Source organism: Prunus avium, chromosome 5 (genome assembly GCF_965620075.1).
Source record: "Prunus avium chromosome 5, drPruAviu1.hap1.1, whole genome shotgun sequence".
Taxonomy (NCBI): Eukaryota; Viridiplantae; Streptophyta; class Magnoliopsida; order Rosales; family Rosaceae; genus Prunus; species Prunus avium.
In genome coordinates this window covers 11,174,466-11,188,154 of record NC_142288.1, presented here as the reverse complement: position 1 = coordinate 11,188,154, position 13,689 = coordinate 11,174,466, and the positions used below count along the sequence as shown (strand labels likewise).

Genomic DNA, 13,689 nt, shown 5'->3' with positions numbered 1-13,689 from the left:
GTGTTGTGAGTAGTCAAAGTGTTTGGTAAAATTTTATCAAAAGTGCTTTTAGTATGTATAATGACCAAAAATAACATGATAGAGAAACAATGACCCTTTCTTTTTTTTTTTTGCCAAAAAGGAAATCAACTTCTCTACATATACTTATCCTTTTTTTGCCAAAAAGTTCAGATTAAATCAAATAAAAAAGTCAGATAAGTTAAATAAATAAATAAAACCCAACTCTCTCTCAAAAAAAAAAAAAAAAAAATTCAACACGATCTGGTTTGAGTTCCACAACTCCCTCTTTGCTCTGTGTATGTGAATAACGGGAAGATTGGATTTGTTTTGCTGGGGAAGGTTGGGGTTGGATTTTCCTTGGCTGGAGATGACGAGATGGGGAAGCTGGGGATTGGATTTTTTGTGGTTAGAGTGAGGAAGAAGAAGAATTGATCTACACAGAGAGAGGAAAAAGAACCCCACCCGACCTCGATATCACCACACCCAACCCCTTCCTCCACGCCAGCCCCACACGACGAACCCCACCCAACCCAACCACCACCCTTGTTCATGTTTTCTTCCATGCATTTGTGCAGTGAGGAAGAAGAAGAGAGAAGAATTGAAGTTTTCTCAGTTCCCAAATCTAGGGTTTTTCAATCAAATTCAAATTTTTTTGCAGCTCGTTTGTGTTTTCTATTAAATCAGAAGTGTGCTGTGATGAGACTATTTGTGGACTAGAGTTTATGATCTGGGTTCTTCTCCTAAAAGTTTGATCTATTCAAAAAAAAAAAAGGAAGAAGAAGAATTGATTTGCAGTGAGAAGAAGGAAAAAGAAGACAGTGCAGAATGAGAAGGATAAGGGTTGTCATTTTGGAAAAGTCGTCAGGGCATTATGGGAAAAACGAAAATTTCATTGAAAGGACCGGTTGTTTTTTTAAAAGCAGCTTGTCAAAGTTTACCAAACACTTTCACTTGCAAAACTTTTTTTTAAAGCCGCTTTTTTTTACTCACCACAATCCCAAATGCTACCTTAGCATAATCACTATATGCTAGTAGCAGTTTTACATAGAAGAGAGAGATTGAGAGAGAGGTGCACCTGCTATAGGTTAGAGAAGACGAGATCTCTATTCTAGCTCTTTCAACTTTGTAGAGATAAGAAATACACACACACACACACACACACATATATATATATATATATAACTAAAAAGCTAGAGGTATGCAATGGTATAAACTAGTCCTTAGACTTGAGACATCATTTGGTCTTTGACAATACTTTATAGTCATGTTGAGAAATGTTTGAAGTATTGTTGGAATCTTCAACTGATTAATAGAGGCAAGTGAATGTATAACAAGGAATGTATAGTCTTGGTAAATGAGAGAGAATGCTCCATAAAGAATTGAAGAAATCATTGCAAAGTAGTGGATATGATTAGAAAGGAAGTTTCTAAACATAACTAATGTAATCATATAAATAGAAAATTCATATTAGGGTTTTGACAAAAGCATTCATACCCTAATAATATGAATTAGGAGCATTGTGTTAGAGGATAACTGAACTGCATGGTCATTCCAACTTGAACAGGTTCTTCAACTTTCTACTTAACTTAGGTAGTCATGACATATTGCTAGGTGTCACTTAGGTTTTTGTGGAAGCCCTGCAAGGCTTAATTGTAATTAACATTCACTAATAAGGACAATTAAATAGTGGAATTTAATTTACCATCAATTTAGAGGAATTGAAACTACCCACTACCTTACTAACAAGAATCTATGGTTTGCACACCGATAAATATAATAAGAGAAACAAATGAAGAAGATAAGAGGTTGAAAGTCAACTAAGTTGACCAAAACGGTTGACCAAGTCAAACTATACAAACTATGGTTAGGACTTAAGAGCTAAGTCATAAATCATGATTAAGATATTAATCATGAAATTAGTTTGACGATTGGACTTAGTTTGGGCTTTAAAAGCATTTTGGGCCAAATGGAAAAATAGCTCGAGGGCCCATTATGCCTAGGAACAAGTTTTGTGCGACAACACAAGTCAAGGGAACCCAAGAGGAGCCCAAAAGACCCTATAGGCATCCACCACATGTGTGAGGATTTTCTGCACATGTTTTTTGCATATAAAAGAGAAACCTTAGCCATTTTCTCTTTAGGGTTTGAAGCCTCCATCTTGGAGTTGTGTTGGGATGAGAGAAACTCACCACTCCATTATGCTAGAATCAGCCACCAAAGGAGAGAGCTAGCACTTTCTCTTCCCTTTGCCATCTTCTTCACCTGTTCAATTATATTTGGTATGGTGAGGACATTTCATTTGTGTCAATGTAAAGATCTATTGAAGCCAAAAGGAAGAAGGCCTTCCAACAAGGTGTGAACATGCCATCCAAGAATGGACATCAAGGGTAAAATTCTTATCCTTCTTCTTGAAAGTTTTGGTTTTGGGCATAAACAAGATTAGGCTTTAAAGATACTTGGCAAAAGGATTGTTTTCAGCTCAAAAGTGTGATCTTTTATATTGCTTCCACTTCTTTGATTATGTTGATGATATTGTTTGTAGCTTAATATCCTAGAAAAAGTTTTGAAATTATCTCCCTTTATTCTTCCTTAAATATGACAATTCATTTATATATAAGCTCTCAAATAATTTCACATCCAATCCAGTCATAAAATTAAGACCAAAAGTTTACTAATTATTTGACAATTAATTTAACCTCATTTGTTTGTTTTTTTTTTAAATGTAATTTATATTTATGTTTGGAGATTTTCACTTGCACACAACGAAAGATGCGGGCTTTAGGGTAGGGGGGACTAGGAACTGTAGTAGTAGATGTTGTTCATACCTACCGAGTACAAGAGTTTGCTTGTTTCATACGGATGCTTGTGAAGCTCCGAATAGCACATCTAGAAGTTTGACATAACTATATCTGTAAGATCCACTTAGAACGTTTGGGGTTATTAGAAAATGAAGCCATTATGTGCAAACTAAAGGATTGTAGTGAGTTTACTTTTGAAAGTAACATAGTTTTAATCTAAAGGAGAAATAGTTCAAGGGCGAAGAATTCATGAATCTTGGTTTGTTTGAGAGCGGTTAGAACATATCGGCTGAGGAAGTAGTCCTCAAACTAGTCCCAAGTAATTGTGTCCGCATATTCACCCCATTGATGGAGTATATAGTATCCTACTAGCTGCTTTCTTTGTTTTCTAACATTACGACGATACTTTGCTGGCGTATAGTATCCATTGATGGAGCATATAGTGTCCGCAAACCTTACACGATACTTTGCTAGCGTGTGCATGGAGTCTAATTTCTTCTTAATATGTTTTAGCCAGTCTTTGTCTTTCTCAGCTTCGGTTGCCCTATTGAACTTCATAGTTTTCAATTTTAGAAACTGCTCGAAAAACTTTAGCTCTTGCTCTTATTTGCGCTCCACCTCATTCATGTTTGCATTCTAGACATTTGGATTGTTTTGTTAAAGGCCTTGCATAACAGCTTGTACGACGACTACCAAGGTCTCAGGATCCACATTTCAAGTTTGGTGTTGTGCATAGAGTTTTATCAGCAACTTGTCAAAAGGAATAAGAACTGCATGAGAAAAGACAAGCTCAACGATGAATAAGAAGAATATTCAAGATTCTAAGAAACGAAGAAGTTGAAATTCTTTGGAAGAAGTCCAAGAACTTAAAGAAACGGAGGGTGGTGCTTTCTAAAAAATATCATTAATTTTTCATATAAAAAATTGTTCAAAATCTTTTCAAAACAAAGTTTTGCTTTGATACAATTTTCTGTCACGCCCCAAAATTCAAGACACGTGATAGCGACAAGTACCTTGACGATCTCGAAAATATAACACCTAAATCCCAGGTGTTATATCCTCAAGATTCCCAAAATACGTTAAGCCCTTTTATTCAATTAAAATGGGTTGGATATGAGTTTTTGATAGTAGCAGGAAATGAATAAAACATTATGAAATTTTTTATTTAATATAGAAACTAGTGCCAAAAACCTCAAAAGTAACTTTTACAAATCAAAAAAATAAAAATTGCACACAAACCCATTCATAACTTATTTTAAAACAGAGGAAGGAAAAGATCAATGGCACACTCAGTTCCAAGGGAAAGAACTCACGACTTGTCAAGGGTGATATTGAACATAAACAAGTTGTTGACAGGTTTGAAAACAACACCAAGGTGATGCTCAAAGGTTTAGATCTACATGAAAAAATAGGGGTGAGCATCACATATGCTCATCTGCCTAGCAGGGGGTCCCGACCAAGTTTGTATGTAACATCCCACATCGACCAACGGAGAGGGGTTGATGTGCCTTATATGTACATGCCCACCTCTATCTAGCACGAGGCCTTTTGGGAGCTCACTGGCTTCGGATTTCATGGGAACTCCGAAGTTAAGCGAGTTTGGGCTAGAGCAATCCCAGGATGGATGACCCACTGAGAAATTGCTCGTGAGTTCCCAGAAACAAAACCGTGAGGGCAGGAGGCCCAAAGCAGACAATATCGTGTATTATAAATAGATAGCAAAAATAATAGAATGATAGAATAATGTTTAAGAAAACGGTAAAAGAATATGCACAACACAAACCATTTATACATATATTAGATCCAAAACTTTTGCAAACATTTTTTGATGCACCTGTATTTGTTGTTTGATGATCGATCCTTATAGGCCAACTACCCCTTACCACGACTAGAAACTTACCTAGCACGGTATCAAGAGTGTCCATTTACCGGCTACACCACCTCGACTAGACCTCACACATAAGGTATTGGAAAAGTTTGTCTGTGTAGCCCCTCCAAAGGTTTAGGGGATCGAAACCTAGGTAAGACTCTATGCTCCCTTCATCCTTAGGTTATTGAGGTTACTGCCCGCAAACAAGTACCCTTCAAAATTTAAAAAATCTAAGGCCAAGCATCCATAAAACCAAACACATATGGCATCCAAAGACACTACAGCTTTTGCACACAACAATATTTATTATGTCATACAAACACAAAAATACAAGTTCAGAAGTGAGTCCCCAACCTAGAATCCAAAGCTCAAGCGTGACTTGCCTTCTGCGCCTTCGAGTTCAAACTTGCCTTGCTTAGGAAACTGAGTCCTAGTCCAACATCCAAAAATGTTACTTAAAATCCATTATTATCATTTAAGTCCTTATACTTGTGTTTATTTGCACTATGGTCCTTATATTTATTTTGAATTGCACTTTGGTCATTCAACTTTGTTCAAATTATAATTTAGTCCTCATATTGTTCAATAATTGTCAATAGGTCCTTGAAGTCTCATGTAATTGCAATATGGTCCTTGTATGTTCTGAAAAGTCCAAAAACAGCCCTTGAAGTTCCATCCCTGGTCCAAAAACGGTCAGTTTCACGATACGGTAAAATTTATGTCCAAATAGTTCTATGTTGTTCATACATTTGAACCAGTGGAAATAGGTATAATGGGGTCCGGTAATAACGGTCAAAGGAAAATGGTGAATATAGGCCCATAAGATTATTTTGATTAGAATTCAAACGGGTAGACTAACGACATAAGGGTCCAGTTTTAAGAATAACTTGAAAAATTACCTAATTAAGAAAATAGAATTAACTGAATGTAACAATTTTAAATTGGGCAGAATATCAAATATAAATAAGAATGGGGTGTGAATAGTATCCGAGATGAATAGTGATTCCAGGAAATGTGGGTGGTTATGGTGGAGGAGAAAGAAAGGAACAAAGGTTTGAAGGTTTTGGAGAGTTTGGGTGTGAGGAAAATGAAGGAGGAGAGGGGTATTTATAGAATACTCGAACGGTTTGGATTAATTCAAATATTTAATTCAAATGCTCGGATTAGTTTTCGGTTAAATATGGGGAGGTGCATAGTAGGTTTGAGATGGATGTTCTAGATGCATTCCTACCTACCTATATGAAGGCCCATATCAAATCAGAAGTTTTTGATTTGATCCACTGTTCTGATCTAATCCTAGAATCGATCAATGTCCTAGATTGAATTGAAGGGAATTATTGGTGTAGAGATTTCTAAAATCCCATGAAGCTATAAGAAAACAAATCATTTAGCATAAACATATCTAATATGAAATCAAATGAAGCGGAAGCAAGAATAAAAGTTAGAGATTCATACAAGTCTCATTTTAGATCCCAATCTTTCTAGGCTTATGAAAACTTGCACCATTGACACGAAAATCAAATATTAACGAGATGGTAGAAAGAAGACATACCCTTGGAGCGAATCTTGAAACCAAGGATGGTGTTCAAGTAAAGGGTTTGGTCCCTTTGATGTTGATTCTCCACTTTACTCTCCAAATAGACACAATAGAGTTGTACCTCCCCAAAGAATCTTTACCAAGGATGGAGGAGAATAAGAGAATAAGAAAGCTTGGAGAGAAAATGGTGCTAGCCTCTTCTTCCCAAGTAGCCGGCCAAGAGAGAGCTTAGAGAGAGGTTTGATTTCCCTTCTCTTCCAAAATGTCCCACTTGAAACCCTAAGGAGGTGTAGAGCTATGGCATTCTTTTTATATAACCACATTTTGTCACACTTATGTGACCCACACCACATGTGCCGCACCCCTTAGTCTTGGCCTCTATTTGGGCTACTTTGGTCTACAACAATAATCTCATAATGTGTCACATTTTACCTAAGTCTATATGGTCCATTTCTATAAATGTTTAAGTCATGTAGGACCATAACTAAAGTTCCATAACATTAATTAACTCATTAAGCTAATCTAATTAGTTTAATTGATTGAATGACTTAACAAATTAAATCACTAACTTGTCTAACAAGCATTGGTCCTAGTCAACCTTATGTTGCCCACGTCAAGTCTTGAGTCAACATTTTGACCTTTGACTTTGACCTTGATTTTGACTTTGACTTTGACTTTGACTTTGAAAAAGCCACAAAATCATTTATTCTCTTTTTAATTCTCGATTTATACCTTTTCAATGTGCGATCTTATAGGTCCTAATTAGCGAGGCCGTGGGTAATAATGATTTCTTCTAAATCGAATGTGAATTGTATTCCTCTATACAATTCTCCCTATTAGCGAAGGAGAGACATCAAATAAAAATATTACGAAAAATAAAACCCTATATCTAACTAACAATTAGCCTTATTAATAATTATAATTGTTGTGAATTTTGGATATGTGCAAAACAGAGATTAATCTAAACACAAATTATACTCGCAAGTGCACAAGGTCAATTGTAATTTAGCAAGGTACGCACGAGGTCATTCCTACAAGGATTGAGTTCTTAACTTCGAAATAACTAAACCTAATTTAACTTAACAAACACTTAAAAGCAAATAAAATGGAATTTAAATACTTAACTTACACACATAAACACAAATGGGGTTTTTGTAGGGTAATTCTATATGAACCCCATTTTTTGCTCTCTACACCCCTTAATTTTTATACACCCTCCCACTAAATTTTTAAAAAATTTCGAATTACTCACTATACCCCCCTTTTTTCTTTTTTTCTTTTTTCCTAAAATGCCCTCATGAACCCCATTCCCTCACTCTCTTTGTAAACCCCATCCCATATCAAACCACCCCCACCGAAAATTCCCTTTCACTTCAGATACACCCCATCTAATATCAAACCCCACCCCATCCCATATCAAGCCCCACCCCATCGAAACTTCCTTCTTCTTGCAGACACACCCCATCGAAAATTCCCTTCTTTTTGAAACAGACCCATCGCACCCAATCTCTGCAAACCACCGATCTCCATCGCATCTCTGCAAACCACCACTCCATCGCATCTCTGCAAACCACTCTGTCAAGTTTCCACAAATCCTTCGAAGATTAAAGGTATGATTTCAATTTTGATTTCTATATTTAAGTTTCTAAGTGTTGATGAAGCCTATGTTTGATTTTGATTTCACAAAGTCTGATTTTGAACTCTTATTGTATGGTTTGTTCGAACCTGGTTTTACGAAATGGGATTTTAGTTTCGGTGGATTACCACCGAATTGGTTACATTGTTTCAGAGGTAGTCCACCAAATTTGAACCACTAAAATTAATCTTACTTTCGGTGGGTTGCCACCGAACTCGTTACCTTTTTTCGGTGGTAGTCCACCGAATTTATTTATATTGTTCAGGTGATACCCACCGAATGTAATTCAATTTTTCAGTAGTACTCCACTGAATATGTTTTCTTTTTTCAGTGATAGTCCACTGAATTTGTTTCCACTTTTCAGTGATCATATACCGAATCTGTTACTGAGTGTGTACTTAATACTGTTTTTTTAGATATGAAGAGGACTCGCAGAGGTACTACTGAGGCTTCATCATCTCGACCTGATAGACAGTGTCCTACAGCCTCAACGAGGAGACAGAGAGCGGCTCCCCAAGATCACTTTGAGGATACTACAGAGGTTGAAGATGTATCTGCTACTCATGATAGTAATATTGAGGTACATGCTGAGCCTACTGAGCCATCTCGAGTAGGTCCCATTGATCCATGTTTACTTACGAGTTTTAAAACTCACGTAGCAGCTGCAATTTGCAATAACCAAGTAAGTCGTTTTACTGTGACAATAGAACGTAGAATATAAGTCTGGTTCATGGTAATTAACTTTTTTTATTTTTGTATTTAACTAGGAACGTGAGCTCCTTAGGTGCATGTCGAAGACATCTACCCTTCGTGAGTGGAATTGGTGGGGTAATCCAAATAATGGTATATTCAAAGGGTACATTCAGAGGTCTGGATTAGAGCAACTTATTAGGTGTTCTTATCGGAATGCAGATAAGATTGTGGTATCTACATTCGTTGAGAGGTGGCATCCCGAAACGAACACCTTTCACATGCCTTTTGGTAATATGACCATCACATTGGATGATGTGTCATCTATTTTAAGCATTCTTGTGTCTGGTGCAGCGGTTGCTCCGCTTGAAGATGATAATGACACAAATTTCGAGTTGCTAGTTAATTACTTAGGAGTGACTGATGAAGAAGCTATTGAACAATTGCAACAATACAGTGATGAGTATGTGAGTTTGCCATGGTTACGAGCGCGATTCTCCAATGTTTCAGACACAGATTCAGAGGAGTACATCATGTATTCAGCTAGAGCATATTTGCTATATCTCTTGGGCTGTACTTTGTTTGTTGACAAGGCTGGCACGATGGTCTAAATTGTGTACCTTAGACTATTTAGAGACCTTGATAGTGTTACTGGTTATTCATGGGAGTCTGGGTGTTTAGCATGGTTGTATAGGCAATTAGGCCAAGCTTCGAGGTCTAAGGTGAAGCAAATTGCTGGGTACATGACTTTACTGGAGGCTTGGGTGTATTAGCACATGTATGGTGTTGTTGTCCCTGATCATGACCTTGATTATTTAGAGGTCCAGCCTCGTGCACTTCGTTGGATTCCATGTCGAGACAATGGCACAACATCGGTAGACGTGCAGAAGTATAGACAGCAGCTTGACGCTTTGAATGCTAATAAGGTGTGTTGTGTTTTGTATTTTATATATATATATATATATATATATATATATATATATATATATATATATATATATATATGTTTTGGTTCAATAATGTATTTCCTCGTAGTTCATGCTATATTATGTATCAAATTTCAGGTTATATGAGAACCTTACAAGTTTGAAAGGGAACACCACCCATTTTCCAAATGTTGCATTCTACTCAGGGATGCTCAGATGTTGTGATGTTATTGAGCCTTACCATCTTGAGCAAGTTCTTAGGCAGTTTGGTCGAGTGCAAACGATTCCTCCCAGAATAAGTGCCCCAACCAGAACTTGTAGTCGTGCTAATTCCTATAATTCTTACTTCGGGTGGGACAATCGGGAGAACCACATGTTGGGAGAGGCGAACTGTAGTGTACCAGTGAGGAGACCATCAGATACTGTGCATGGGTACTTGGAGTGGTACATTAACGTGGGATATCCGTTTATCTAGAATCCTAATTATGGAGCTGCATTTGACCCATTTGCCTCAATGCAAAGCAGATATTATCAGGTAAAATTGTTAATTTTTTATGACTTTCACTTTTTCATTATGGAGCTGTTTCTTTTCTTTGGCACTGTAGTGGTACTCTTCTTCGGTTTTATTTTTAGTGAGGCAGTGAGGCTTTGCTTTGGTTTATTTTTAGGGAGAGCAGTGGAGGCCTCAGCAATCTCAAATACAGATGGCAAACGACAAGTAGAAGTGTCGACTTTTCGCGGTCTCCCTTTTGGTTCAGTAAGTGCAGTAGAACCAGGGTTCATTAGCTCCTTTAATGTCATGTGAACTTGTCTCTTCTTTTCATCATCTTGTTGTTCATTCCAGATATTGAATCTTTGTAATTGTGACCTTCCTGGTGAAGTTGTGCCATGACTACTGTTTCGTATATTGATGAGATCTAATTTTCTCCAATGTGAATGCACAACATCAAGTGGGATTGGTACATCACGATCTCTATACTCCGCAATTTCATGTGCATATGGTAATTGGTGGGTTCGACGAATAGTACAACCACATGATAAAGTATCCACCCCATCTATCTCTAACCTGTTTGCAAAAAAATTACAATGTTAACTATGTAAACCATATATGTACATGCAATAAGTAAATTGAATTTACCTTTCTAACTCGCACACAATTACACTCAAAGCCTTTATAGAAACAAAACCTACTAACTCTCTTAACTCCGGATGCCTGAACCTATGTTGAATAAAACATAGACTCTTTTCAAAAGATGCCTTAATCTCTGTGTGCTCCAGCTCTAACAATTAGTGAATAGTTACCCATGATCTCTCAAAGTTAAGTTGGCTCGAGCGGAGTTGTCGCTTCAACTTTGCATGTGCACTTTCTGCTCTGTTGATAACAATAATAAATTTACCTGAAGCAAAATAAATTTTCAAATTAACATATCAAAAGTTGACTAAAATACTTACCTATTTGAAGTCGTCGAGCCAAGATGCATACAAGTGTCTGTCCATGCAGCCACAAACCTATCTTTAAATGGATTTAACCAATTGTAATGTATGTATTCAAGAGCTTTTTGAAATTCACTGAACTTAGACTCAATCTGTCGCAAACAACGCCAATATTCCTCCTCCGTTTCTGAACCAACCAAAGTATTCTAATCCTCATTAAATTGCTTCCATTGTTTGAGGGTCCCAAATAACTTCTTGCAGTTTGCCAACACTCCTTTGTTAATATGCCATCTACATAATAAATGTCGTGCTTTCGGAAATATAGACGTAATAGAATTCATGAATGCTAACTCTCGATCGGTGACAATAACACTAGGAAGACAATTATCATCCAACAAACTCCTCAATGCAGTCAAAGCCCATGTGTAATTGTCTTCCTTCTCGGCATTCATATAAACATACGCAACAGAGAATATCATATTAGTAGATGTCACCCCCACAATTTGCAATAGTGGGAAACGATACCTATTAGTCTTATAGGTGCAATCCATGATAAGTACATGTAGAAATGCACGCAAAATCTCAATATTAATGGGGTGTGTCCAAAACAAGTCAGTTACAATATCACCAGATGTCCTATGCCACTGAATATAATTGTGTTCGGATAACTTAGTAAGCAATTGTTGCATTTGGGTTCTCCCAGCAAATTCTTTGGTTCTATTTCGGATCCTAGCATTGTATATTGTTTTCATAGTTGAAACATTCATTGCATCTCTATCCTTTAGGGTGACCAAAATATCTCTAGGTTTCACTAAACTCTTAGACATGTCCACCAACAAGGCATTCTCCTCTTGAGAAAGTCGCCCCACAAATGAATGACCTTGAAGATACTCTGAAATAGGATGGTTGTGTACTCCACAAACCACTTCCAACTTCCAATCATCCCTATCGCCAATATTGACACATTTTAACAAGAATGGGCATCCACATTTCTTGGCACCAGTGTCCCTAGCACATGTTTTCATATCACTATTTACATCCGACCTTATATCAGTTGTCTCACTAGACTTGCAAGACTTATAGTTACCGCTCCTCTCACAAGCAAGTATTACTCGAGGTCTTCTCTTGCCCTCACCTCCATAATCAGACCTTTTAATTACAATGACAATATTATTCATTTTTCCTTGTGCACGAGCTCATCTAAGTAATGCATCTCTACCATTGAATATCTACACATACAACTCATGTTATTTAAAGAGAAAATTTGAAACATTAATGCCACATTAATGATACTAAAAATGATTTCAACAAAAAAAAAAAAAACTCAACATAATTACCGAATAAGTTGTGAATTAATCACTATAGTCCATTACACATTCTGTTCCCATATTGTTGCCTTCAGTAGGGGCGTCACCTTGTTTTTGTTCCTTCAATAGGAGTAAGATCAAAATAGCTTGCATTAAATTTGTGGTCGACAATAAGTTACTGAAAAAATAAATCAATTTCGGTTTGTTGCCACTGAAACGTAGGTAAAATTTCGGTAATAAACCACTGAACAACATTTCATATTATAGTGGATCTCCACCGAATATTAAGTTGATGATCGATCAAACACGACCGAATTAGGTGCAAAGTTTCGGTGGCATCTAACCGAATTTAACTATCGCGTTCGGTACTGATGTGCTGAACGCAACCAGCTACCAACCCTAAACTCTAAACTTGCAAAACGTCAAAAAATAAACTCATACCTCATTCGAAGCCTCTCTAACTTCAATCTCACCCTTCATGAATAAATGCAAGATATTTTTTCACCAATATAAACGTATAAATCTCATTAGAGTTGTAGGAACACGATGGTTTGAGAAAAAAGTCAACCTAGGGTTGTATGAACATATGTGGGGTGTAGTGAGTAATTTTATTTTTAATTTTTAATTTTCTTGTCCTTAACGGTAATTATGTACAAGGGTAAAATAGATTATTCATGTTTAAAATTATTATGGGGTGTAAAGAGCAAAAAATGGGGTGTCAATAGAATTTCCCTTTGAATAATTGATTTGAATGAAAATAATATAACAACTAACTTAACTTTACTAACACATTGTTGAGGCCCAAAAAATCCAAGGCTGGGCCCAAATATATTTATGGCCTAACACAACACTTAATCAGGAAAGAAGCTTGACCTAGATATGCAAGAATTTGTCGTATGCTCTTGCGCAAGTTATGGTCTACATGCCACGCCAAGCAAACACGCAACCCACCATGCAGAGAGGTCATAATAAGTCTATAAAATGTACTAGTTCTATGAACCCATGCTTACTGTCCCGTCAAGCACAGTTTAGCCCGGCTATAGCCCACTGCAATACGGGAAAGCTCGAGCACAAACACGCCAAGCAACGTGCAACACCAAGCGAAAAAAAATTTATTTTTGTACCAAACCATGGTATTTTAGCTATGCCCCTCAATACAAACATCAGTACATAGACAAGTTCAATGATGATTGTAGTGCTTGAATAAAAATGGAGACAAATGATTACCAATGGAGGAGGCAAAACTCGAGCATGAACCAAAGCCATTTCTTCTCTCACTTGCATTCCAAATACATCATCCATGAAACCACCTCTAGTTGAATTATTTTTCCTAAGCATATGCATAAATGCAGCAACATGATTCCAAAAACTAAGATAAAAACTCAATTATGAATTAAGAAATACATTCATTGTCAAAATAAAAAGCACATATAGACTTGCATTATGTTGAACTCTCACTCTTGAGGACATTGACAAGTTGCTCTTAGTAAC

The 13,689-nt window shown here is 36.8% G+C and overlaps 2 protein-coding genes across 2 annotated transcripts; one reads left to right on the top strand and one right to left on the bottom strand.

Annotated features, from left to right (window-relative positions):
* The first annotated feature begins 9,307 nt into the window (after positions 1–9,307).
* LOC148294285 (uncharacterized) lies at positions 9,308–9,932 on the top strand. Its single transcript, XM_088253684.1, has 2 exons — positions 9,308–9,471; positions 9,596–9,932. The coding sequence occupies exons 1-2, from the start codon at positions 9,308–9,310 to the stop codon at positions 9,930–9,932; spliced, it is 501 nt and encodes a 166-aa protein (XP_088109810.1).
* Positions 9,933–10,018: 86 nt separating this feature from the next.
* Positions 10,019–12,069, bottom strand: LOC110752332 (uncharacterized). Its single transcript, XM_088253683.1, has 2 exons — positions 11,243–12,069; positions 10,019–10,523 (listed from the first exon to the last, which is right to left on the bottom strand). Exons 1-2 carry the CDS (start codon positions 12,067–12,069, stop codon positions 10,019–10,021), a joined length of 1,332 nt encoding a protein of 443 aa, XP_088109809.1.
* Positions 12,070–13,689: the final 1,620 nt, after the last annotated feature.